Here is a 27,826-nt window from a genome sequence, read left to right as displayed (position 1 = left end):
TTCAACCCTTGCATTTTCTTCAGCAAATCAAGCCCATAGTCAACAAAAATGAATTGCCTCTTTGATTTCTCCAACTCGATCCCATCTTGATCTCTTTTCCTTCCCTCTTCTATTTTTCTCTAATTGAACCTCTTCCCACCAAATTTTAGCATGACCTTTCAGCTTGGCCTTCACAAATTTAACCCTCTCACAATCTACTTCTTCACACTCAAAATACTCTTCCATATCATTGAGCCACTTAATTAGTTCTTTCATATTTAGATTTCTAGAAAATGCGAAACTTCAATTTTAGGTCTCTTTTCAATTCTAGAAATAACCCTTAAAAACCTATCTTCCTCTAAGTCTCTAGTCTCTTCTAGATGATCTTCTTTAACTTGTCCTATGAATACATCCTCACTTTCATCTCTTGACCTAATATTGATTCCTCTATGCAGCTCCTTTTGTAAGGCGTGTACTTGCTTCAAGAGGGCTTTGAAACCCTCTTCCATCACACCCGCTAATCTTCCACCACAGTTCCTTCATGGAGGCATTTTTCGCTCTTCTCACTCAACCAACAACCACAGTTCTAGTGCAATTGGCTCACGTTTGGCAATCTCTCTACACACTCAAGAACTTCTACTCTGATACCATTTGATGAAGGGTGCACCCCTTAACAACATAACATACACAACAGAACAAAGAAATAAATAACAAATAGCAAGAACATGATATTTGTTTTATATTATCTAGAATGAAATGACATTACAACGTTCAAAAAAATGACACACTGCAACCAGATAAGCATTTTCATTACAATGATTTACAAGCCAAACCATCATATCTGCTCCAAATAACCCTACGGGTCTTCTTTATGTAGGGGGATTTTAACCGCCCAAGAAACTTCTAGCAATTCTAAACCCAAATTTTGCGATCGACCATCCTTTTAAATTCTACTATTTATCTTTTTCTTTAATGCATGAAAAGCCAACAATTTATTATCAATTACTTTGATAGCATCATAGCAACAATTTGATCAAGTCTCTCCCTTAGCTAACCTACTCTACCTCTAGCTTTCAACTAACTCTGCTAATTGCTACAACGAGAAGTCCTTGACCTTATATACTCGTTCAATTACAAAGTCCCATGCTCGATTCAAGATAAAGGGCCAAGATTTCTCCCTACAAACCCTAATTAGGGTTACCATAATATCAACCAATTACATAATGGCACCACCCTATGGGCCAATAAAAAACTTACAAAGCTTTTGATAGCCGATGAGAAAATTGAACACTTGGCATGATTCAATTTTCTATGCTTGAAATTGGAATTTTCTTATTGGAGAAGACAACTAGGTACCACCTCATCATAGATTTATTTAATCTTTCGATAAAGAGAAAACATATCTTAATACTCTACATCAAAGTTGGAAAACTCTCACTCAGCAACAACTTGCCAAGCCCCAAAAATTTATTGGGGAAAAAACTGGCTAGTTTTTCAAAAAAACTTAGGAACCTAAAAACCCACTAAAATTTAATTAAAACGCACAAATGAAAACTGGTCAAGAAGAAATGTAATATCACTAGCTTGTGCACGTGGGCAAGTCGTTTAAACTCTACCATTTATCAACGAGTTTTTTCAAGCTGCTGAGTTTTTTAAATAGTGATTTTTGGCAAAAAAACTCGCCTGGCAGAAATACTCGGTGATTTTTGACTAATCGTAGATTACTCTGCGATTATGCCAGCTATGCTCTACATTGCCAACCTATTCTATATGATGCCATATTCCCAAATCGCTTCATCTTTCAGTCCTCTGAAAATTTTCCCATTGCGTTGACTTGAACTTGCATCTATTAATCTTGTAAACTTGGCTTGAATTTGATTGCACTTGTAATCTTCTTCGAACTTCTCGATGGGGTCTTCATGCGGGAATACTCCTTTGAGGCAAACTTGGATTCCAACTTGATCTCAACTAGAATTTTCCTTGGACAGCCTCGTATTTGAATTATTTTTCATATGAAAATCTTCGAGCATTATCAATCTTCTAATAGCATCCAGCTGAAGCCTTTGAAGTCTTCGACACCTCACTTTTTTGCCCTCCTTCAACAATAAACACTTTGCAAAATCAAGAAAGAAATTTCAAAGAAAGGAGTTTCAATAGGTCCATGAGGAAAAAAAGAAATCCGACAACTTCATAAATTGCATCAGATCAGCATAAAAGAATTTACGCTAGCTCCAAAGCCACTACCATTCCTCGTACAAATTCTGAAATGTCATTATGGAAAATCTGGAAAATATATGGATATTGCAATTGGACACTTCCAAATTTTAATTCCTCTTAACATCTTTGCCTTCAGATTTTGAAAGAGATTTGTCAAAATTACTGTTCAGCAAAAGATATCAGATTCATCATTGAGCAGATTTGATGTTCAAGTTGTAGCTTCAATCAAATAAATTTGATCTGAGATACATTATTATTATTGGTAAATCATCATTTTCTATAAATATATATGCGTATTTAAGTAATAATAATATATATTATTATATATAGTATATAATATACATATTATAGTCTATAATATATATTATATATAATACATATATATAAATATACATATGTATATATGCATATGTATATACATATATACATATATTAGACCATATTTATATGAGATCCAAATCTGCATTTGGAACATATCTATAACAATGGCAATACAATTACATTTGTAGAAACAAACTGCGTTATTCAACATGATATCAGAGCCTAGTTCAACACAATTATCCACACATTACAGGGAACAAATCTGGAGAACTCTCAAAACCAGTTCTAGGTTCATCGAATATTTTATTTTCTTGGGATTTATCAAACATCTTTTGAATGTGTTTTGATCCACTATTCTGCTTTCAGAAAAAAAAATTTAGGCCATTTTTCTCAACGTATTTTTTATATTCTATGTCTAATAAGACTAAAATTTCATCTGAGCTGAGAAAAGTTTCTTCCTAACCATGACACTCATTGTTTTCCAATTCTGCAAAAGTCTCATCAATCTGATCTAAACCTTCTTCCTCATTTGGAATTATATTTAACTCATATGTCACTTCAATCATTTAAAACAACAGTGAATAACACGGATCGTTTATGCAAATGTAATTATATTGCCATTGTTATAGATATGTTCCAAATGGAGATTTGGATCTCATATAAATATGAGAGAAGACGTGTCTCTTGAAAAGACATGTCTCCAAGGTTTAATCGTCATTTAATCAAATACATCTATTTCATAATAATAATTAGCATTATATATATATATATATATATATATATATATATATATATATATATATATATATATAATATAATACATATCTATATATATAATACATATATAATATATATATATGTATGTTATAATATATATATGTATGTTATATACTATATATAATAATATCTATTATTATTACTTGAATATGCATATGTATAGAAAATGATGATTTACCAAAAATAACAATGTATCTCAAATCAAATTTATCCGACTAAAGCTACAACTTTAACACTCCCTCTTAGCTAGGGAGGATTTGTTAGAACACCTTGTGCTCTCAAGTAAATGAAGAGATATCAACTCAGTATGATATTCTTGGAATGACATATATAAGGATATCAACATAAATCCATCAACACAAATATATATATTAACATATATTACATATGCAATTTGCTTCAATTCACTATGAGGCTAAATTTCTCAACACTCCCTCTTTAGCAAGGAGAGAATTTCAGCAATTATAATACACGATTTGAATACCACCTTAAGTGTGGTCTAAGATAGATTTAAGTTATGGTGTCCAACAAGATCCGGCCTAGAGAACCATAACAAATTGATTTTCATGGTGTCTGGCAAAATCTGGCCTGAAGAACCATGATGAGTTGGTTATCAAAGTGTCCAGCAAAATCTAGCCCGAAGAACCAAGATGACACTCGCTCCAACACATTTTGATGTTAGGAGATAGGTCAACTATTGATAAGATCATCACACAATAGTTACCTTCTATTCGCTATCATAAACTTTGGCATTGCAAGACAACTTAATGTAATCTGTTGTGATAACAGGTCCAACTATTGATAAGATTGTCACTTTCAATAGTTCCCCTCTAAATATGTACATCAATGAAAGATTATCACCTTTCATGAGATAATCACAATAGCATCATATAGTAACTCGCAAGATATCCACTATGAACCAAGTCAAAGGGTGGACCCACCATAGCTGCTACTAGAGGGTGGAACAAGGGTTTTCACCTCAAACTTCTCTCTCATAGAGGAGAGCACATTACAAAGAATCACTTAGAACTTCTCCTCATTGAGAAGACATCATCCACAAAGGATTGCATCTCAATATTTCTCCCTTTGAAAAATGATCCTAGGAAGTCGAGTCCTACAGTTACTCCCTTTGAGACTCTCTTCACCCAAGGATGCCTCTCGAATTCTCTGAATATGATATTAATCTTTCAACCTTCAATGATAAATCGTTAGTTCCTCATGATGTATATACAGGTAGGCCCATCAAAATCATGCAATCACATACATGTATTTTTAGACTCCCTCAAAGTATCAATCTTCTAAGCTCCTGCGTTGCCTTTAAAGAAATGGCATACTCCCTCTTAAAGTAGAAGAATCTCATAATCTTAATCATCAAAGATGTTTGCTTCAAGAGCCACATTTTATCCATCTTGATCATCAGGGTCTTTGGAGCTACTATCATTAGGTTGAGTTTGCACAATATCTGGTAGCATGTGTAAAGTACCAACTTTCTTTTCCTGTAAAAACATCCTCAAACATAAAAAAAAGATCAAAGCAAATAACCTTTATAGTATGTATAGAAATTACAAATAAGAGAGAGACTATAATGAGTAGATGAAAGTAAAACTCAAAGGTAAGAAGTACTTATCTGCACATGAAGTGGGACTAGAACATTGACTATTGTTCCCCCTCCACAATGTTAAATTTCCACTCATTCTTATATTGTTGAACAATTTTGTATCAAATATGACAACTCTTTTCTAAGTTCCAACTTGCTCTTTTCGTTCATTGAAGGTCCAAACGCTCATTTAGCCTAACAGAAGAAGCGAACATGTCCTTCCATTTTCTCAAACTCATCCATAATACACCAGTACCTTGATTGAGTATGATTGTGCCACATGTATGAATCTACAACTCATTAAAAAAATGATGGTAGCCGGTTTGGTGCTATCTCCCTCCATCTCATGGGTGTAATTTTTCATCCTCACATGCAAAACTAACTTTTCACTATTACATAAAGTTCCATATCTCTATATGCAGGGTATCCTAGAGATCAATATTGAGTGTACAAACCATGTTAAGGTTTTAATGCCAAAGATGCAAGCAATGTTGGTGCCATTAATATACACAGGGGGTAGACCCATTAAAATCACAGTCATGAGATATATTCACGAATTATAGTCCTCTTGACAGCTGCAATTTATTGCACTAGAGAATCCATCTCAACATGGTTTACTCCCTCTAGATCAATATGATTGAGATCACCATAGGTTGACTGAATCATATCCTCCATCTGCTCCCTCTCTTGCAAGGTTGCCTCTAATGAAATGATAGACTCCCTGTAAATTGCAATCTCCCTCTTCCTGCAATAACATTCTCAAAGGAAAAGATCAAGGCACATAATTCTTATAGTACATATTGAATCAATATAAGATCTTTTCCAATAGACTATATTACAAAATATTGATATATAAAATATTATTATTACTTTTATAAAATTTGTTATAATTTATTAATTTTAAATTTAGATTAGAACTTCTCCTTTGTTATAGCACTCAAAAAATGTACATATATATTTATTCCATCATTTATCAAAAAATTGTTTCCTTAGAGCAATGTTAAGAATTATCCTTATATATATATAATAATAATCTCAAAATAAAATTATAGTGATGTACCTTAGAGGTGGGTCTCTCATGTACCCATCACCTGTACTTACCTCTTTGTAACGCCTTTCTTATTTATTTCTCTTTCTTCCTTTCGATGGCCATGTTCAGGGGGATCGTGTTCAATATTTCATTTTCGTACTAAATCTATCATGTAAACTACCACATATGCTCATTCGAGTTGTCTTTGCAATAAACAATCACCTTGCAGACTAATTGAACTTGCAGGGGTTGTTGAAATCGTATAGCTCGGCACGATCACCTAACATACTTGGCAGTACCAAAAATGCTCCTCCAAGCTACATGTTGATTGTGCATACTAGGGAGTCCCCTTACTAAATACAAGTTAAGAATCCATCAAGGGGAATTCGCCTTGTTATTAAATTAACTATTTCCTATTCCATTGTCCCTTAAACCGTTTGGCTTACTTTCTTCCATGAAACAATTTAATGGTTTATTGACTTTCTCTAGCCGCGGACTTGTTTTTACCCTATATAAAAGAAACATGTCACAATTTTCTTGTAGTAAATAAATTTCTCAAATATCCCACGTCAATCATCATTGTCATCCAATTTTATCACTTTTCTTTGCGAGGCCTGCACAATAGTGTTTTCAAAGGGTACAAAATCCCTCACACTGGTCCAAATTGACACTACAAAATGCTTTCAAGAAGATATATAATTCTGACTATCCTATTTAAATTGTTCCAACAAGGTTAGAGTTAAGAGACATATTGGAAGTGTGTTCAAGTTTGAATAATCCAATATCATCAATTCTTCCATGGAATAAAAAAATCATAATCGCTAATTAAACTCATAACTAAGGATGATTCTATTGTCAAAGAAAGATGTTTGAGCCTGGTGTAAACTCCAAAGACATAATTAGAATACATGCATCAAACGTCTTCACACTACTCACACGATGTCTATTTATGGCCTTTACTTCTTTCACAAAAACATGACAAAATGGTAGTGTACACAAATGACGTAATATATGGATATCCTACAATTCATTTAACCCCACGTACAAAATTTCTCTAGCAGTCAACTTGATATACTTGTCTAACTCGCAAGGTAATGTATGTATGGTTTAATGAAACACTTATTAGGATGGATGTTTGTCCAACCCAATAATGAATCCTCGATATTGTCTATTTACTCCCACAAACATGCCATACTCTAATGTCTTGTATTTCCTCCACCTTGTCATCGTTATAATTTTGATACATGTTGCATAATTTTCTTACTTGCCAAAGACTGGGATGTACGAGATGTTGGAGGAATATTTTTTTAGTTTGAATGGAACTCCATTTCCTACATCAACTTTATAATACTCTGTTATTGAATTAGGATATCTTCATAAATTGATCCATTTTCTTTCCCTCCTTGGTATGAATTATTTTCCATATCACTTCTATTTTTTCTCACATTTGCAGACTAGCTCTAATACCATGTTGAATAACACAAATCGTTTCTAGAAATGTAATTATATTTCTCATTGTTATAGATATGTTCCAAATGCAGATTTGGATCTCATATAAATATGAGAGGAGACATGTCTCTTCTCCAAAGTGTAATCATCATTTAATTAATACATATATTTCATAATAATAATTAGTATAATATATATGTATATATGTATATGTGTGTGTGTGTATGTATGTATGTATATGTATATTATATACCATATATAATAATATATATTATTACTTGAATACGCATATATATAGAAAATGATGATTTACCAATAATAACGATGTATCTCAAATCGAATTTCTCCGACTGAAGCTACAACATTAACACTCCCTCTTAGCTAGGGAGGATTTGTAGAACACATTGTCCTCTCAAGTATATGAAGAGATATCAACTCGGTATGATATTCCTGGAGTGACATATATAAGGATATCAACATAAACCCATCAACACAAATATATATATTAACATATATTACATATGGAATTTGCTTCAATTCACTATGAGGCTAAGCTTCTCAACATTTAATACTTGCAATCTTAATTTATCCATTTGTGAGATCATTAGCCACTCTCTATAAATGGATTTCTCTGTTGATTCAAGGAGAGCTTCACTGCTAATGAAGGTTGTAATTCACTGCAAATCAAATGCAATTCGCTGGCTTAATGGCAAAGACAAGATCATTTCTGAATTGGTGTAAAAAAATTGTTAATACCTCCTTATACAAGTGGTGTAAGTTAAGAGTTGCAACTTCCAATGTGTTACATCCCAAATTTTGACCTAATTTGAAATATAGCCATTGAGGTTCGCATGAAGTTAGTTGACAGTTTAATTTGATATAATCTGGCGAAATGGTAAGTTGGTTGGTTGTTATGATTTCAAGTGCAGATGACATGTTAGTTGATCGTTAATTGTGAATTCATGGAATTAAGACGAAAGGTTAACTGATATAATTATTTATAATTTATAATTTAATTATAGAGAAATTCCTTGCAAGGAGCATGTCGAAGGGGTGGAAGCATTGTCAGCAAAAAATTAGGCAGGGCATCACCATCATTGGCAGACGGGTAAAGGACCTAGCGATTTGAAACAGGATACATTTGTGGAATTGCATGAGTTATTTAAATAATAATTGAGTTAAAATAAAATGTATCTTAAGGGCTTTCATTTTTGAAAAAGGATTTTAATTTATCTTTCGTTATATTGTTTTTAATAAATATTTATAAACGTATATTTAATTATAAAATCATTTAGCACCATTATAATTTAATAATCAATTGAGTGATGTTTATAAGTGCATGTAAGATTTTAATAGTATTCGAATTGTAATAACTTTAGAATTATTATAACTTATTCCCTTTCAATTTAATATTCTTTAATGTTATAACTTGGAATAAAATAATTGATTTGAAGGAATTCGTATGGGTTCTTTATAACTGTTGAGTAGCCGTAAGGTCGGCTTAAGTTTATTTATGCATTCTTTGTCGTGTATCGGAGACCACGGTAGAACCATTATCCTTCTTGCACGAGTTTGTGTCTGTTTTCGGAAAACTATTTTCAGTTGTGCCGAGGGTCTGGTTACCTTGTTTCCTGTTAAGTCACCACTGCATTCAGATTTGGGAGTTGAATTAAAGCCAAGTGGGAGTCATCATTGTATACTGTGATAGTGAGTCACGTCAGATGTAATCTTCTTCTCTTCCATTTACTATCTATTTTATCATGCTGAGTTGGCTTATGTAAACCAGTATAGAATTCGCTGTACCCAGTGTTAGATTGCAAGATTATTGTTTTCCTCTTTGAACTCAATCTGTGTTATGGACAAACGCATAGCAGTCAGTTCTCTTCTTAAATGTTAAGAGATATTAGAAGAAGCAGACTACATATCATAATCTTAATATATTTTTCCAGGGTAATAGATTGCCACAGTTTTGTTTTTAGTTACAAGATTATCACCATCATAATACCCAATTATGTTAAACTCTGCCGATTTCTTCAAAGATTTCTTACTTGATAAACATGTATTGTATGAGAACACATCAAATAAATCTGATTTTTCCTCAAACGTAACGTCTAGAAGGTAACCATTTGGAATAGAAGTTTGATGGGAGACATTAAAGTAGAAATGCATTCATTAACTTTGTTGAAAAACTCAGTCAGGGATACCAGATATGATCATCCACAGCACATGTAATGTTTTGGAACGCATTTGGTAAGATTATGTCTTAATGGACATCCAGTATTATTTTAATATGTGTCCACCGGTGCTCAGTTTATATTCATCTCTCCATGTTAACACTGATGCATGTTATATACAATCTGAATAAATTATGCTGATAGATGTTTTAGTATAGCTTTTTAGTTTGCAGATAGAGATTTAAACATAGCTTCTTAGATGAAATCCTCAGGGTCTGATAATCATGTCACCTGGTGATTGTTAATTGGTAGAACTATCACAGTTATGAATAAGGAAGATAGTGATAGCCATTAATTAATGATCCTGCCGAATTTATTTCTAAAGTATCTTTTATTCATCATACTGAAATGTTAATATTATCATGAATTCATCAGCATTGTTGCCATGAAATGGTGTAAAGGTGGAGTCAAAGGGAAATCAGTTATGATTATTATTTTAATTAAATTAAATTTTAAATCTTTTAATCATAGACTGTGAGATGCTGGATGCATGTAGTCTTCATGAATAAATTGATAGAACTGGTTGTTCTAAAAATTCGTAACTCCTGGAACTCACCTAGCTATGTAGCCAAGAAAAAGGGTGACAAGGTGAATAGAGGAATCTGAAGTAACACGATTCGAAATCAGTAATTAGTTATGGCAATTCAATGTTTATCGTTTAATATAAATTAATTAATAACTCATGCATATTCCTGTTATGATGATCTTCTGCTGCCAAGTCGTATGGTGTCTTATATATCATGATGCCCAGTGATGATAAGATGTTACTTGCCACTTCCGAGTAGGGAGGGCCTTTCTCAATAGAGAGCATGTGGGGATATGTTGTCGTCCGAGGTTGGGTGGTTAAGCCCCTGACAATGTTTCACCCCACTCAAGATGTCAGACATGAGTTAGACAGAGATAAGCTTTGCAGAAACAAGTATTATCATTTTATTATGAAGAGGTAAGATTGAATTAAGTTAAATTCGTTGTTATCACTATTTTACACCTGGATTGATTTAAGAATTGTTTTCATTTATATGAATATTGAATATAAGTATTTATCTAATCTTGAGAAACTGTCACAGATAAGTAATCGGAAGGAAAAGGAAATCCGAAGCCCTAATTGATTGAGTGACAGCTGGAACCTTAATTGATACAGTGGTATTGGAAGCCCTAACTGAATCTGTGGTATCGGAAGCCCTAGTTGAATCCGTGGTTGCAGAAGCCCTAAATTGAATCCGTCATCACGAAAACCCTAGACAAAATCCATCGTCGCGAAAACCCTAAATTGAATCTGTGGTCGCGAAAGCCCTAATTGGTAAAGCGGTATCAGAAGCCCTAAATAACCGATGGTAATTGATGCCCTAATTGGTAAAATGATATGCGATGCCCTAATTTAAGTTATAGTGGTATTTAGTTGTATTCATCAAATGATTTTTAAGATAGTAGTCGATTTGTGATATTGTTATAGTGTATTTGTGGACTAACCTAGGTGGTTGCAAAAGCATACTTAGATGATTTTTCAGTCTCAGTTTTCCGAGGTATGTGATTTCAATTTCTGAAGTAATTTCATTAAAAGGTATTTCAAGTATTTAGTTAAGAAATTTTTTGTTTAACTAACTTTAACGGTAAATCTTCTTCACATGAACATGAATGATGTAACTGCCTTCTTATGAAATTGAAGTTATAACCATATTCTATGCATATGTTAAATGTTAATTTATTTATTTAAATTGCTTTACTCCCTCAAGGCCGGTTCTAGTAAAGGGAAGAAAATTATATTTAAAAATCACCCCTTTTATTGGAGAGGAATCTTGGGTGGAATTCCTCCAATCAGAGAAGTTTTGCCAAGAACCTCTTGGCTTTCTCTTGTTCTTACGGGTCAAAAACTTTTCAGCTCTCCCTCAAGATTTCACCATTCAATTTCGCTATTTGCTGATCAGATTCAGCAAGAAAGCTCATGTCAAAGGGAGGTGTAGACTTCAGCCCTTGAGGAATTCATGGGCGGATTTCCTCTAATGAAAGGAATTCAGCCAAAGTTGACTCCATTCAACCTCCTCTTTCAATCCCCAAACTCACTCCATTATCATCATTTGATCACTTCTGTCTATTCTTTTCCTCTAGCAGCATCTGATCACTGAATTGCAGCTAACTATTTCTCTCTTTGCAAGGGCAGAGTTTTTGATATTTTGAGGAATTTCAAGGGTGGAATTCCTCTAATCAAAGGATAATGCCATTTCCATCTCATGCTAGTTTCTGGCTTAATCTCCTCTACTCTCACCTTTGTTTTCAATTTTTTTTCCATTTAGATGATTGCTGTTGTAAAAGAAGCCCAAAATCCATAGGCAGAGAATCCTGGAGTTCAAAAATTTCCATGGACAGAATTCCTCTGATTTGAGGAATTCTAACCAGACTTTATGCACATGGATTTGTCTCGAAAAAATGCCACATAACTCCATCATTTTATCACTTTGATTCTGAATTCTACTTTCTTTACTTAAGCACTTAGACTTTCCTCAAAATCTAGGTCTTAGGCTGAGTGAAATTTTGGGAAAGGGGGGAATTTTTAAGACGGAATTCCTCTAAAGAGAAGAATTTTTAAGATGGAATTCCTCTAATTAGAGGAAAGGAATTCCGACCTGATCTTTAACATGCCAAAACCTTCTTTTCATAATCTTATAGTTGCCCCAAACTTTTCCATTTTCATCATTTTGAGCATCAATCTTTACTCTCCCACCTAGGCATACCCACCTTCATCCATTTTCAATGCTTTTGTTGGACAGATTTTTCAATATTGGAGAAGTTCTCAAGGCAGAACTCCACTAATTAGAAAACTCCGATCGCCACAAATCTTTCATTGCATGGCCTCAAATCTCAACACTTTGATCCTTCTCAATTTTCTAAGATCCTTTCTTATACTTAGTTATATTTCTATAAATAATGTAAGGATAAAGTTATATTTCTATAAATAATGTAAGGATAATTAAGATAGGTTTCAACTCCATAAGAGTTAAAATAAAGATTCCAGATTTTTGTTTTGGGGGGGGAGAAGGGAGGGGGGATTTCAAATATTCTAGACTTAGCCAAATTTTAGGATTCAACACGCCTTCGGCATTCTAACCCCCTACAACTAATCCTGACTTTTTAGGACCAAATTAAAGTGGGAACAAGGATTTTCAAAAGGTTTTAGCTCATTTCATCAAAAGTCCCTTGATTTCAACTCCACCTCCCTAACTAGCTTATAGCCCGTCTTTCACGTATATGCCTGACAGACTTAATTTCCCAACAGGCCGAAATTGCCTAAACTCACACTCGGACTAGGAGTCTTGAAAATTGCTACTGCCTAAGACCATTACTCCTACTGCCAGAACAAAAAGAGGGGGCCCCCATTTGCAATGAGGTGATGGTGTGAAAAACTCACAACACTAACGAACCCGAAACCCTTTTCAAAATTTTGGCATATCGGTGAACTGGATCTTTGAACCCGAACTTGAACCCAAACCCAAACCAGCAACACACACACAGATATGTGTGTGCGTGTGCACAGATGTGTGTGTGTGTAAACATTTTTTTGTAATATTGGACCCAAACCCCAAAAAATGAGGTGAACAAGGGAACCAAATCCCCAATCCCCAACAGGCAATCTAGGTTTTTTTTATGCATTTACAATAACAAGCCAAAAAGCAATTTCTATGTGCTAATGTTGAAATTAGCCCACATTAGAACTATGGCTATGATTGCATTTGAACACAAGTACAACTTAAGGACATGAAATGTTAAAAAAGTGAATGTTCTTAAGCTTCTTTTTTTTTTTTTTTTTTGGTAGTTGAGCAATATGGATGGATGCTAAACAGTCTTTCTCAGATAAGGTGAACTCCTCGGCAACCAATTAGATGAGATGAATGCCTCAGCAACCACTCAAATGAGATGAACTTCCCAGCAACCACAGGCAACTGATTTTATGTCCAGTAGTTTACACTTCAGTAATGGAGAAAGGATAGGAAATTTAACACCACAATCAACTTACTACAAATCTAGTTTATAGCAGCATTAGGTTTTGGCACAGCCCCAAAGATTATTTTGACATTATGTTTTGGAACGATTTCAGCTTTCAAGTTTGAGGTATGCTATCAAACTCCAGAAAACTTTCCTTTCACTGCTAAAAATTTAGTGGCTCAGAAACCCAACAACAAACATTGATTTGAAATTCTAGCATTCAAATGTTAATCATTTCCAATAAGTAACAAACTGCAAAACAAACAAGTATTATGTAGATTAAACATTTTATAACCAGGTAGATAATACCTTATTTTAAACAATTAAAATTTTAATTAAACCAACTAAAAAATATCTAAATAATATTCTATATTGAGAACATCTGTCTTTGTCATTTACACAAGATTAGATCCACATTTACACAGTCAGAAACACAAAGCCAGACAAAATAAGTTCTCTCTACAAAAACCATTGTTTGAATGCTTAAAAGGGTTTAACTTCACATTTACAAGAACAATGACATTAATTATATTCCATACTGGGAGCTAATATTAAAAATTAACTCACATAAAGAACTACAGATATAATTTCCGACAATACTCTGCTTAAGAGAGGCTACAAAGAACACATATAAACACTGCTTAGAATACATCACAAAATTACATGAAAGTATGTACCTCATCAAAACTCTAGTTTTGTTCATTGCCATGTATTACTATTTACATTTATAAGCAAAATGAGCACAATGCTGATACAGCACCATGTTGGAGTTTGTAGCTGCAATAGAAAACTTTATCTCTAAGAGTTAATTCCGTTATAGTCGCCTTTAGCTGAAAATGAAATTTATGATAATTGTAATATTAAATATAATGACATGTGTCATTCATCATGCGTTAAGGCATGGAAATGCAAAGAGTTGTATTTGTAATAAAGAGTTATATTGTTGGGAAATTTCAAGAGACCTTCCGTTGTACAGTGAAGAGTCTCTCGTGTTATATATATTGCATCTAGTGAAAGGCATTGTACTCTCTAACATTTCGTTATCAATAAAAGATCTTTTGTTGGTGTGGCTGGGTTTTTCCCTTCACTCTATAAGGGTTCTCACAGGATATTTCTGTGTGTCCCTTGCATCTACTTTGGCTTTCCTTATTCCTGTTATCTCAATTTTCTGGGCAAAATCCCAACATGGTATCAGAGCAAGGCTTGATTTCAGCAACGACGGAAGCTTGTACATGTTGATAATGTAACTGAGATCGAGATCTCTCAATTTATTGCTCCTATTGCACTCTATGTATTCAAGTCTCTATTTTGATTCAGCGATTGTGCAATATTCTCATTATTGGTCACATTTATCATTTTTATGAGTCTTATCTCGGATATAATAAGGTGGACAGTGATGAGTCTTTTTGAGTGATTATGATATTCTGTTAAGTGTGACTGTCCTGAAGCTTTCTGAGGATATTCACAGTTCAATAAGGACAACCTTAGTGGTGGTTGAATTGTGTCACTTTCTGTTGCATACATATTTTCTGCTTCTTCCTGCATGCGTGCGTTTGGGCTTCTATGTTAAACATATTTTGCAAAACATCACCTAGGAAGTGTAGACTCGAAAATATACAGATAAGATGCAGCAACGCCAGAATAATGGCAATCTGTGGCACTCGAATGCAAGCATTTTACAATACATGTCAAGATGTGTTTTCATTTTTCCTACATTTACACTATTTGTTTATTATAGGTTGCAGGATACATTTTATTTGGAGATTTTATTGTTGCTCTAAAGTGTTATTTGCAGGCTCAAGTATGACAAATCTGATTATAGACCATTCCAGGTGTGCACTCCACCTGATAGACCTTATCTACACGACAAAGTCAAGTTAATCCAAAGACTGAACACTTCTATCAAGCTTCATTTATGACACTCTATCATGTTCTTAGCTATAGCAACTATTGAATCTTTAAGGTTGCCACAAGGGATAGCTCCATCGGCACCCAGGAAGGATGCAAAGCTCATGGAGAACATTTGTAAGGAATAAGTCACATGATCTTCATTTGTAATTCTGGCAGTGGTGAATATTTTCTGGAAGCCGTTTTCTCATGCCCGGTGCCATCACTTTACTCACTTCTTTATTATGGGTTCTTACGGTGCAATCTTTTGTGTAACGGGTCTTCCATGACAGTCAAGACAATTATATTCGTGAATTGTACTTTAATGATCAATAGCTATCTAGTATTTCATGTTACAGGGATTGTCAACAGTTTTGATATCTATTGTGTAACCGCAAATCAAATCATGGCCCTTTCAGCATTGAATATGTTCTATATTAGCATCGGGAGCATCTAGAGTTAATGTTTCGTAACATGTTGAACTTTTAGTGTCTCCATCGTCAGGAGTTAACACAACTGCCGTTTTAAATTTGTATTCTCGCCATTTCCACCATGGTGATTATACTTTAATGTGTCTCATGCTAGAATTTCGAAGATGACTGTTATGTATTTGTAACTACATGCAATCAAATCAAGGGTTGAGCAGTGTTATTTTGAGTGTTAGGTGAAGAGATCGAATCCTGCAATGGCTCTGATTGCTGTTAGAGACAAGATTACAGACAGAATCCTCGCTTATTTCAATAAAGAGGGTAATCTGCAGCGTGTGTCTATGCTATCTTAACTGCGTAGATGCAGCATTTCAGCGCTCATCATTCTTCAAAAGGTTTCATGGATTTTTGCCCAGTAAGATGTTTTCAGGGTTCATGTCTGGTAATCGGCTTCCTATGCAACTTGTGCATGACCCATGACAAGTTTGATTTCTAATGCTGCAGCTTTGAATGAGAACGTTCACGTGTTAAGAGTCTTACTGGAAATGAATGAGAAAATGCATCATTTTTGTAGTCATCAGTTTCCCAAGAGAAAGGTGTGGTCTTTGTCAGGACCCTGATCAATACGTATTTATGAGCATTCAAAGATCCAGGCTGTGAAAAGCCAATAGAAGGTAAATTTCAAAATTCTCAGAAGCTGTGTAAAAAGGGGACAATTTCTCTATGCACAGAATCACATGCCTTGATCAGCTGGGTGTTGAACTCGAAGAAGAGAATTTGCAGAGAACACATCTTTTAGCCAAGATGGATCAAGATGCCACTACTTTTAGCAAGTTCTTCCCAGGTGTTTCTGATTATTGCAGCTATGCTTGTAATATTCAGACAGCAAGAGATAAGTCTTTTGTTTTATTGAATCTTATTTCATTACTCGAAATAGTATAGAGCATTGATCTCTATTTGATTTTATTGCAGGATGCATTGAGATTATGCAGACTGCATGAGGATGTTGTTTACTAAATGATACATATCTATGTTCAGATATGAATTTCATTGTCAATAAATTTATCTTTTATCTCTCATCATTGCAGGATGCAACAAGACAGGCAATAGGTTGCTTTAATTAAGAAGGAGATGTTGAGCTTTATAGGGAGATTTTAGCTTCAGAGGGAGGCTCCATAATTAAGAGGGAGTGCTTATGAAATCCCCATCATTCTCATATATGCTTGTGATGCTTGTGGTATTTGTAAAATTTGAGACTTAAGTGGAACTAAGTCTTGTTTTTGTTATTCATATTTTTATTCTTGTGTGAATAAATAAGATTGTAAGAATCAGCTATGATAACTCTTTTAACTCTGGGAAGTGAACATCATGTTGAGAAATTCTATAATGGGAGTTGGATGTCATGTTAACAAATTCAATGACAGTTCACATTGAGAGAGTCCGTGATTAAAGGCTTAGCTATGATTCTTAAAAGTCTTGAGTGATTCCGTGATTATGAGTAATAATTACAGGACTATCATGTTGAGTGATTCCGTGATTATGAATAATTATTACAGGACTATCATATTGAGTGATTCCATGATTATTAACAATAAGTATATTGTTCTCTTAGTGGCATGTTGATAGATTCCATGACAAACATCAAAACTGTTTGTGTCTCTTGCAGAGTTTTCATGTTCAGTGATTCCATAAAATTTTATGGGATCTATGTGATTAGATTTTATCATTGACATTTTGGTTGTAGCCTAGTGTGTGTTCAGCTAAAGATTTCTCTCTCGCTAAGAGGGAGTGTTGGAGTTTGTAGCTGCAATAGAAAACTTTATCTTTGTGAATTGATTCTGTTATAACTTAGTTACCGGATTCGCATGTCGAACACCGGATCCGGATTTGGGTCCGATCCAGGTCCAGATCCTCACAAGGATCCATGAGGATCTGGGCAATATCCTGCGGATCTTGACGGATCCACAAGCAGGATCGAGGATCCACCACAAATCCGCATGAATCCACAAGAAAGGGAGCAAAAAAAGATTAAAAAGTGAGCTCCAAAAAAAGCAAAAGAACTTGTGTTCATTCACCACAATTTGTGCTTGTTGTCACGGAAGGATCCTAAGTACAAGAAAGGGCCCGAAAAGCTTTGACATGTAGCACCCGAGACTCCTGATTTAGATATGACCATCCAGGATCTTGCTAGATCCACTTTGATTGATGTGGATGATGATGAGGATTATGAGTTCACAATCCCATATAGTACTAGTGGTTTGGGTTCCTCTACTGATACAGATGTAGCACTTGCAGCTCATCAGTACACCTTTGATGCGAATGTTCTTGAAAATTCATTTGATGATTAAATCAAAAACTTTAATCTTGACTCTTAACTCTTTTGTGAGTAAATCATGTTACAAACTTTAAGTTTAATGATCTATATTTTGAATGTTGTAAACTTTCGCTTTCAGTAATTCAATGTGAATGTGTTGATTTTCTTTAGGATCATGAAAATAGATCAATTATCAAGTATACTAGATTCATAGATGCATACTAGAATCATAGATTCATATTATGAAATGATTTAGTTTTAAAGTTATGTGTATATCTTAATTTTTAGTGTGTATATATATATATATATATACATATGCATGAATCCTCCACAAATCATAATTGGGAAAAAAAAATCCTGAATCCATGGATCCGATTCACGTGCCCAAATCAGATTCATGTCACGAATTGGCAACTAAGCGTTAATAGTCACCTTCAAATGAAAATGATGTTTATGATTATTGTAATATTAAATATAATGACATGTGTCATTCATCATGCATTAAGGCATGGAAATACAAAGAGTTGTATTTGAAATAAAAAGTTATGTTGTTGGGAATCTCAAGAGACCTTCTGTTGTATGGTGAAGAGTCTCTCTTGTGTTATATATATCGTATTTAGTGAAAGGTGTTGTACTCTCAAAAAATTTATTATCAATAAAGAAGATCTTTTGTTGGTGAAGCTGGGTTTTTCCCTTCATTTAAGAAGGGTTTTCTCAGGATATTTCTGTGTGTCCCTTGCATCTACTTTGGCTTTCCTTATTGCTGTTATCTCTATTTTCTGAGCAAATTCCCAACACTCCATATGTCATGGATCTAAAGCTTGCACAAAGCTCATGAACCACGGTTTACTGGTGTGGGCTCAAGTTACTCACTTCAGAATTCAGATGTATTTGGGAGAGTGTGTCATCGATTATTATGCTTTTTTCCCCTCATTTTAGCCACTTGTCTTCTTTATCATAAGTAATACACATTTGACCACTTTTTTATTGAGTGCAAAGCTTCTGGAAAGTCTGTGTTTACTTATAATGAAGTAATTCGTGTTGAATTTAAAGGATTCTTTTTATGGAAATAAGAGGCAACTGGTTGTTTTTTGGTTTTTTGTTTTAGGTTTTAAATACATTTCTTCCATTTTAATACTGTTATGAGGTTTCAATACTTAGTCGTTTTTAGGCGAGAAGGGGTACCAATAAACCACTTTGCATGAATCCCTGACCAAGATGTGCGGTTCTTCAACACTATTAAGCTTTAAGTTACACGAGAGTGAGTACTCTCCTTGCTACCTATGAGGAAAAAATTAGAAGAGAGGAGAAGGGGTGTACCAACTTCAACCATAATAGCAAAATCAGCAGATGAATGCTCTCCTTGTAGTGTCCGTTTACACAACACAAATAGACAGGTCAAACCTCAAGTTATGTACTACAAAGTCAAATGAATGTAAATGCCTCAGTAAGAACCCTGAATTGTAACATGAGTTTAATTCGGTACCCTGCCGTGGTGTTAAGACTTATTCGACACACAAAAGTTACAGTTGAATGTCAGTTCAAGTCGGATATAATTTTACATTACAGTGTAACAAAGTATATCAAAAACAATATCGTAATATAAACAACTGCATAACAGACGTAGCCAAGTTATTTTGCTTTATAGTAAATCCACACCAAAATAGGGTTTTCACTAAAGCACGGGAAACTTTTCATATTCTTGTAGCCTTCGTCCTTTTAAGTACGGCTGGGGTAGAAGAGGGCAGCAAAGACTTTTAAATAAAGCGAGGAAAAAATTTCAAATTATTGTACCCTTCTCAACCAAAGCTTTTGAGTTCAGTTGACGTAGAACAGGGCAGCATAGGGTTTTCACTAAAGCGCAGACAACTTTTCAAATTCATGTAGTCTTACTCAAGCACAGCTTCCAAGTTCGATTGGCGTAGAACCGGGTAGCATGCAATTCAAACTCAAATCATTTCTCTAATAAAAGTAATTTTACACTAAGACTAAACCAGGATATTCTGCACTTCAAGCTACCAATCCATTCTACCACACTACTAATCTTGCTCAACATCATTTTATTCGCAGATACTTACACATACATGAAGATCTCAAAATACATCTAACGAAACGCTCGGCATACGAAATCTCGAGAAACAAAACACTGACCTGTGAAGTCGTTGGGGACGGAATATACACATTGACAGCGCTGTCCATCGTTTCCCCTCTGCTAAAGTACAACCACAGATCTCGTAAACTGCCGTAATATTACCCGTTGACGAGCTCCATTGATGTATATACAATTCGTAACTGAACCAAAAACAAATTAACAATAAATGTAGAAAAAGCCCTCGAAATTTGAAGGCCCGGAAGACACCGAAACATATATTCCACAATCTTCAACAAAATATTCTTGTGAAAGCAAATGATAGTGAACACTGCATTGCAAGGGGCCCCAGCGGGCAATATTTATATATAGGTTAGTAACTGTGAGTTGTGTAGCTGACCGCAGATCGAATCTCCGGAGGAATAGGTTCTGTTAGGAGAGAGGGCGCGAATGAAGAGAAGAAACGAGTGCCAAAAATGATTGGCGTGGGCCATGCCAGCATGAGCTTATCGGCTGCGGTATCCTCGGATGCAGGAGAATGCTATAAATATTGGTTTCATTTTCGATGCGTAAATCCCTACACGGAGAAGATACGGTGTTCTGGTTGGGATGGAACACTCTACACGAGGAGAAGTTTCCTTGAAGCTTGACCTACCCGTCTTATTCTGAGACCAAAATCTCTTTCGATTTTTTCTGGAGATGGGGGATTTAGCTTCCTAAACACATTTGCGCTTTACCTTTTACCTTCAATTAAATGTAACAATTAATTTTGGAAAAAAAATATTCCTTCTTCTCTTACGTTTTCCCTATAATTTTAATAACAATTCATTTTAGAAATTTTCGTTCTTCCTATTTTCTTAGCTTTTGTCTAATAATTTTTAAAATTATTTTTGAAATTTTATGCTTTTCCTTTTAATCAATTTTCTATTTTTTTGGTTAGAGGTTGAAAGATTTTTTGTCATTAGGAGTCAAGGATGGAGAGTTATTCATTGTACCAAATCTATATGAGGTATGTTTTCCTCTTCATTCCTTATGTTTGGGCTATATATCGATAAGTTAGAAAAATGTTTAGATAAGAACAATGGAGATGGGGTTCAATGAGCTAATTATGTGATAAAGCTACTCCTATATGCAGATGACCTCATTCTAATTGCTAAAACGGCTAAGGGTTTGAAGGAACACTTGAAAGCACTTGATATCTTCAATTATTTGGCTAGGATGTACATGAACACATAAAAAGAATCCAAAAGCATTTAATCATCTGCAATCTCAAAATTAGAACCATGGTTCCTTACAAGATCTTATTGGCATAAACATGCATATTTTCTTTAAAGGCGACAACCATGTTCTATGATGAGGCATATTAATGTCTCAAATTTGATATAATTTTTATATAGTCTGAACTTACTCTTTGAGCCTTGTGAAAAACATTTCCAACACATTTGTCTTGTGTTGGATGCAACTAGAACTTATTAAACCTATGGATAATGGATATGATATACCTTGCTTAAAATTATATATAAAGTGCAGTATTTCATAAAAATATTTTAAACTATGTTCTAATAGTTGAATAAGAGTATAAATGTTGTTGTACATATGTGTTTGAATGTTTCTAATTTTCAGGAAATGGAGAAGTGGCGCAAAGAGTGGTGAACACTGTATTAAAGGAGTAATGAAGATCAATCGTAGCATGAGAAGCGCAAGTCAATTCCGAGTGTCAAGTCCTGTCTGCGAGAAGAGGTATTCCAAGAGACCCGACTTGCTACATTATCTACAAACTATTATTTTGTTGCTCAATCAATGTTTTAAAGTCGTGGTTGACATTCTGCCTTTTTCTTCTGACAATGTTTGCTCATGGCTTTTATGTTATGTTTGTAATAAGTTCCAATCCTCTATATATATAAGGAAGAGGGGAAAAGTTAGTTAGTCAAAGGGATTCTAAAGTTGCTCTTTTTTGTTCTCTACAAATTATAAAGTCATGTAACAAAAGAAGAATTATAATGAGAGAGTGATTTTGGAATACCTGTTGTGTTCTTAGTTAGTTAAAGCCAACCAAGGGGGCCCACTTTGGAGGTGGAATAGATTTAGGTAGAGTAGATTCATTTCTTGCAATTTCCTGTTTTAAGATAGATTTACTATATTAGTCCTACAGCATAGTTACTGTGAAAGTTCCTGCAGCACTTGTGGAAAATGATCATAGTGGATGTTTGAATTGTTAACTAGCTTAAAATTCCTTTTCTGAAGTTTTCTAGAGTTATCTATTGTTAATCCAAGCATGCTTATTGTTCTGTATCAGTAGTATAGATTCCTTTCACGCATTTTACTTTCTTGCAGCATAGGTGTTAAGACTTAAAAGAACTCAATGCACATACTATGCTGACCCATTTCAAGTTCTACGTCCTTGGGTTGATGATTCAAGTGTAGTTCATGATGGAAGAGATAATTCTCAAAATAGACATAATATCCTCGAGAGGAATAACAGCATGATTATCTTTATCTATTGTGGAAGCACTACATTTTTGGCATCATTGCCGGGAATGGTGTCAAACTAGGAACCTTCATGAGTCTTCTACTTTTAAATTAGTGTGTTAATTAGAAACCACAAGATTGTGTGCTTGATTAACAAGTCACCAATTCAATTGCATGCATCGAAGAGGAAGACAACGAGATGAATATGGGAGATTTCTTCCAAGGGAGTCTGTGAATTTGAACCAAGAAATTGAAGAAGAAGCCAAGTTACCTTTTGAGGACGCGAGTCCTATTTTTCCTACAGAATCATCCTCGAGAGAAGAACCTCTACATATAAGTGATCTTCAACCTTTTGCTGAAATTTTGGCCAATTTCCTTGATAGTACTGCTCCAAATCCACCAGTTGTTAACAATCTAGTACCCAATGTTCCTTTTCAACAACAACCTTATAATCAAATACCTCTAGTAATGGCACAACCTACTTTTCCATTTCCTCTCCCAAGCCTTGTAACCAATGCTAATCTCAAAAATATACCTTTAAATGCTCTTCCAAAGTTTTATGGCCTTGCAACTGAAGATCCTAACACTTTCTTGTTTGAATTTGACATACTCTATCATAGCTTTGACTACAACACTAATGCCCATAAGCTCAAGCTATTTCCAACAACACTGAAAGAGTCAACTTTACGATGGTTCACAAGATTAGGAGCCAATGGAACAAGTACTTGGGATGAAATGCAAACTCTGTTTCTAGACAAATACAAAGAGTATTGCAAAGCAAATGATTCAAGAGGAGATGATATCTTTAGAATATCACAAAAGGAGGAAGAAACATTAGAAGACTATGTTTCACATTTCTTGTATACACTGCAGAAGAAACCTCAACATGCGTTGTTCGAGGATTCACAAAAGCTAGTCTTCTTGAGAGGCATTAATGATAATTGTCTAGAAGCATTAGACTTTATGGTTGATGGAGATGTATATCAATCTTCTTGGGATGACCTTAAGAAAATATGTCTTAACTACTCAAGGTCAACAATGAAGAAAGGAAAAGGACACTGGACTACAGCTACTAAAGGAATCGATCAGGGTATTTCAAAGCTTGAGATATCTAATCTACTCTCAGATTTCAAGCAAGACATCATAAATGATGTCGCTACACATCTCGACACAATGACTGCAAAGAAGAAACATGCAAAAGCTGAGGTACAATTAGCTAAGTACTGCCCACACTGCTGAAAGCAGAAGAAAGATTACCAATGCAAATTGGTCGCTACCATGGAAAACTAGCATCTTCCAACTAAGTACATCAAAAATATATGGAGAGGATGAGCAAGTATTCTTTGTTGCTCAACACTGGCCATGGGCCCAACGTCAAAGTATCCCTCAAGACCCTTTGCAAATTTCAAATCTACATGGTAATCAATGGAAAAATGTAATACCCAAGGTCCTTCACAATATAGTCAACCTAATTGGAATAATGCTTGGCAAAATGATCCACAATAGCCTAAATGGCCTCATGATTCCCAACCTTCCTAACCAAACCAAAAAAATAATCAATGGCAGAATCAGCAGAACCAATGGCAACCACCTCACGGGAATTGGCAATCTACAAATCAATAGAGAGGACCTCAACAATGGCCTAACCAAAATACTGGTAATCCACAATTGCCAGCTCTAGTCCAATAACCTGCACTAATGCCACCACCTACAAGTCCTAGACCTCAAAAGTAGACCTAGTTACCTGCATAGCCTCAACCAAATCCAAATAACCAGCAATCACAACAACTAGTGTATTATGTTGATGCTCAACAATGCCCTGCTTATGTTCTAAATGTTGCAAATATACATTTGAGATCTAGTACAACACTACTAGTGCCTAAATTGCCTCTTATAACTGAAATACTAGATACTCCTACAACATCAGAACCCACAGTTTCTAGAGAGGTTGACCCAACTAATGCCACTAGCTTAGCTCAAGCTCAACCAGCAATTGAACCTCCTTTTCCAAAGAAGCTCATACAAAGTAAACTTGCACAAACAAAGGAACAATCTTTTGATATTATTAATCAGTTAAAGAACATGCATGTCCAAATACCCCTATTCCAAGCTATTAAAGATATTCCTATCTATGACAAAGCCATCAGGGAAGCCTGTCTGAAAAAAGCCTAGGAGGAAGAAAAAAGACCCAACTATAGTTCATGTTGTAGGACAATTGGCTACCATTATGTTAGGAAAATTGATCATTCCTAAATATTCTGATCTAGGAAGTCCAGTTGTGAATGTGATTATAAATGGTTATTCTATTAAAAATGCTTTAATTGATCTTGGTGCTACTATAAATATTATGACTAAGGATACTATAAAAAAGTTGAATATAGAAGGATTAAGGGCTACCCCAACAATTCTGCAACTTGTAGATAGTTCTACTATCACTCCTAATGGGATGTTAGAAGACATAGTCGTAACCTTAGACTCTCTAGAGTACCCTGCAGATTTCATGATTCTATCTCCCAAAGTCAATTTATCTAGTTACCCTATCATTCTAAGATGACCATGGTTATCTACAACTGATGAAAATATAAGTTGTAGGTCAGGGAATATGACCAGATCTAATGATCAAGCAATAAAGAAATTTGATCTATATCCTCCAACACAACCACAACTGGATTTAAGTACATCTGTATGGCTAGATTTAGGGGATGGAGAAGAAGAGTTAAACTCTATAGCACAATTTATGATGCTACATAGACAATCTTTTCTAAAGCTGTAGGAAGAGGATTCAATAATTCAAAGTATTCTTAATAATACTTGTATGGTAAAAAAAAAGATGTATTTGATAGTTCTGTATTAGAATTAACCACATACGAGGAATGTAATGAGAGTTGTGTTATGCTCAAGGAGCCAGACATTATTCATCGACTCTTACCATGTGAATTAGATACAATTCCAATCTCTGAAGCTACTATAATTGATTCTACAACTACTGTCAAGTTGTCAAAAGGTCATAATATCCATGTCAATCCCAAATTATCTTCTACACAAATGAAAAAGTTAACAGAGCTTCTTCAAAAACATGAAAAGGCTTTTGCATGGGACTATGGGATACGAAAGGTTTGAGTCCTACATTATGCACTCATAGAATATACATCAATGAAGGGTACCTGCCACTCCATCAACCCTAGATAAGGATTAGTCTAGCCCCTAGAGAAATAATTAAAACTGAATTGCAAAAATTGCTTGATGTTAGTTTTATATATCCTATATCTGATAATAGATGGGTGTCACCTCTAGTCATAGTGCCTAAAAGGGGAGGGAAATGGCAGATTTGTGTAGATTAAAGAGAATTGAATAAGGCAACTAAGAAGGATCACTTTCCTTTACCATTCATTGATCAAGTTCTAGATACTTTGGCTAGAAAGAAGTATTTCTCCTTTCTAGATGGGTACAGTGGTTATAATCAAATAAGTATCACTCTTAAAGATCAAGATAAAACCACACTTGCATGCCCATGGTGTACTTCTACATATTCTATCTTGCCATTTGGTATTTTTTTTGTTGATATATCACATGATTGCATGGAAATATATATGGATGATTTCAGAACATTTGGAGTCACCTTTGAAGAAGCCTTGATGAATCTTGAAAAGGTTCTTATCCAATGTAAAGGACATAAGCTATCACTCAATAATGAGAAATGTTTCATGCTCATGCAGGAAGGAGTGGTGCTTGGTCATTTCATATCAGCTATAGGAATACAAGTGGATCCAGCTAAGATAGAGGTAATTCTAACATTGCCCATATCTACAAAACCAAAAGATGTAAGATATTTTTTAGGTCATGCTAGATATTATAGGCATTTCATAAAAGAATTTTGTAAAATCAGTAGTCCTTTGTATACACTGTTGACTAAGGAAGTTGAATTCATTTGGACCCCCGAATGTGATGAAGCCTTCCTGCAACTTAAGAAACTCCTCACTACAACACCAGTTTTAAAGGGACCTAATTAGTCAATTCCATTTCATATACATATTGATGCATCAGATTATGTTGTAGGAGCTATATTAGGACAAAAGCCTACTAATCTTAAGAATGCCATTTACTATATCAGTAAAAGCCTTCATGGACCCGAGTTGAATTACATAGTAACTGAAAATGAATTTTTACCTATAGTCTATGCATTGAACAAATTTAGACATTATGTAATTGGATATCTTTTTTTTTTCATATTGATCACTCAGTTATAAGGCACTTAATGAACAAACTAGCTATCATTTTTAGACTGGCAAGATGGCTCTTGTTGTTACAAAAGTTTGATATTACCATTATTGACAAGCCAAGAAAATCCAACATTGTTGTTGATTATTTGTCTAGATTAAACATTACTACTGAAGATCCAACTCTAATTGAAGATACCTTCCTAGATGAGCACTTGTTCCATATAGCAACTCATACACCATGGTATGCAGACATAGCAAATTATCTTGTTGCAAATAGAATGCCCCCACACTTCTCTCACAAAGAGAGGAGGAAATTAGTAGAGAAAAGTTTTTATTATTCCTAGATAAATAACAATCTCTTCTATGTTGGACCAGACCAAGTCATGAGGAGATGTGTTAGGGAAGATGAGATATATGATATACTGCATGATTTTCATGATGAACCATGTGGAGGCCATTTTGTAGGAAAAAGAACAACATTGAAGGTACTCACAACCAAATATTATTGGTCAACCTTACATAAAGATACAGTAACTTATACAACTAACTGTGACAAATAGTAGAGGATAGGTCGACCAACCAAAATTGATGAGATGTCACTTAATCTACAAATTGTTGTAACACCTTTTGACAAGTGGGGTATGGACTTCATAGGCCCAATTGACCCACTATCAACTAGAAAATCCTACATCTTAGTATGTATGAATTATGTAACCAAATAGATGGAAGTTAGAGCAATGGAACATGCAAAAGATAAAAAAAAGTAGCAAAATTCCTATATGAAGAAATATTCACCCGTTATGGAGTCCCTAGATAACTTGTTATAGATCAAGGAGC

The 27,826-nt window shown here is 34.6% G+C and overlaps 1 protein-coding gene across 2 annotated transcripts in view; it reads right to left on the bottom strand.

The window, feature by feature from the left end:
* Positions 1-21,015, bottom strand: part of LOC149540900 (potassium transporter 7-like) — a 48,677-nt gene extending 27,662 nt beyond the window's left edge. Inside the window, exons 1-2 of one of the 2 annotated variants that reach the window (XM_089801964.1) lie at positions 20,701-21,015; positions 20,363-20,503 (exon numbers count right to left, since the gene is read on the bottom strand). In XM_089801964.1, coding sequence (XP_089658090.1) covers positions 20,363-20,410 — 48 coding nt within the window. In that variant the 5' untranslated portion in view covers positions 20,411-20,503; positions 20,701-21,015. Of the gene's footprint in view, positions 1-20,362 lie in introns of both variants that reach the window. The other variant, XM_089801965.1, reaches the window with a different exon arrangement.
* Positions 21,016-27,826: the final 6,811 nt, after the last annotated feature.

This window comes from Cupressus sempervirens, chromosome 9 (genome assembly GCF_028749045.1).
Source record: "Cupressus sempervirens isolate cs-2001-9-10 chromosome 9, ASM2874904v1, whole genome shotgun sequence".
Taxonomy (NCBI): Eukaryota; Viridiplantae; Streptophyta; class Pinopsida; order Cupressales; family Cupressaceae; genus Cupressus; species Cupressus sempervirens.
The sequence above is the reverse complement of the archived record's forward strand: the minus strand, read 5'-3'. Positions and strand labels throughout refer to the sequence as shown.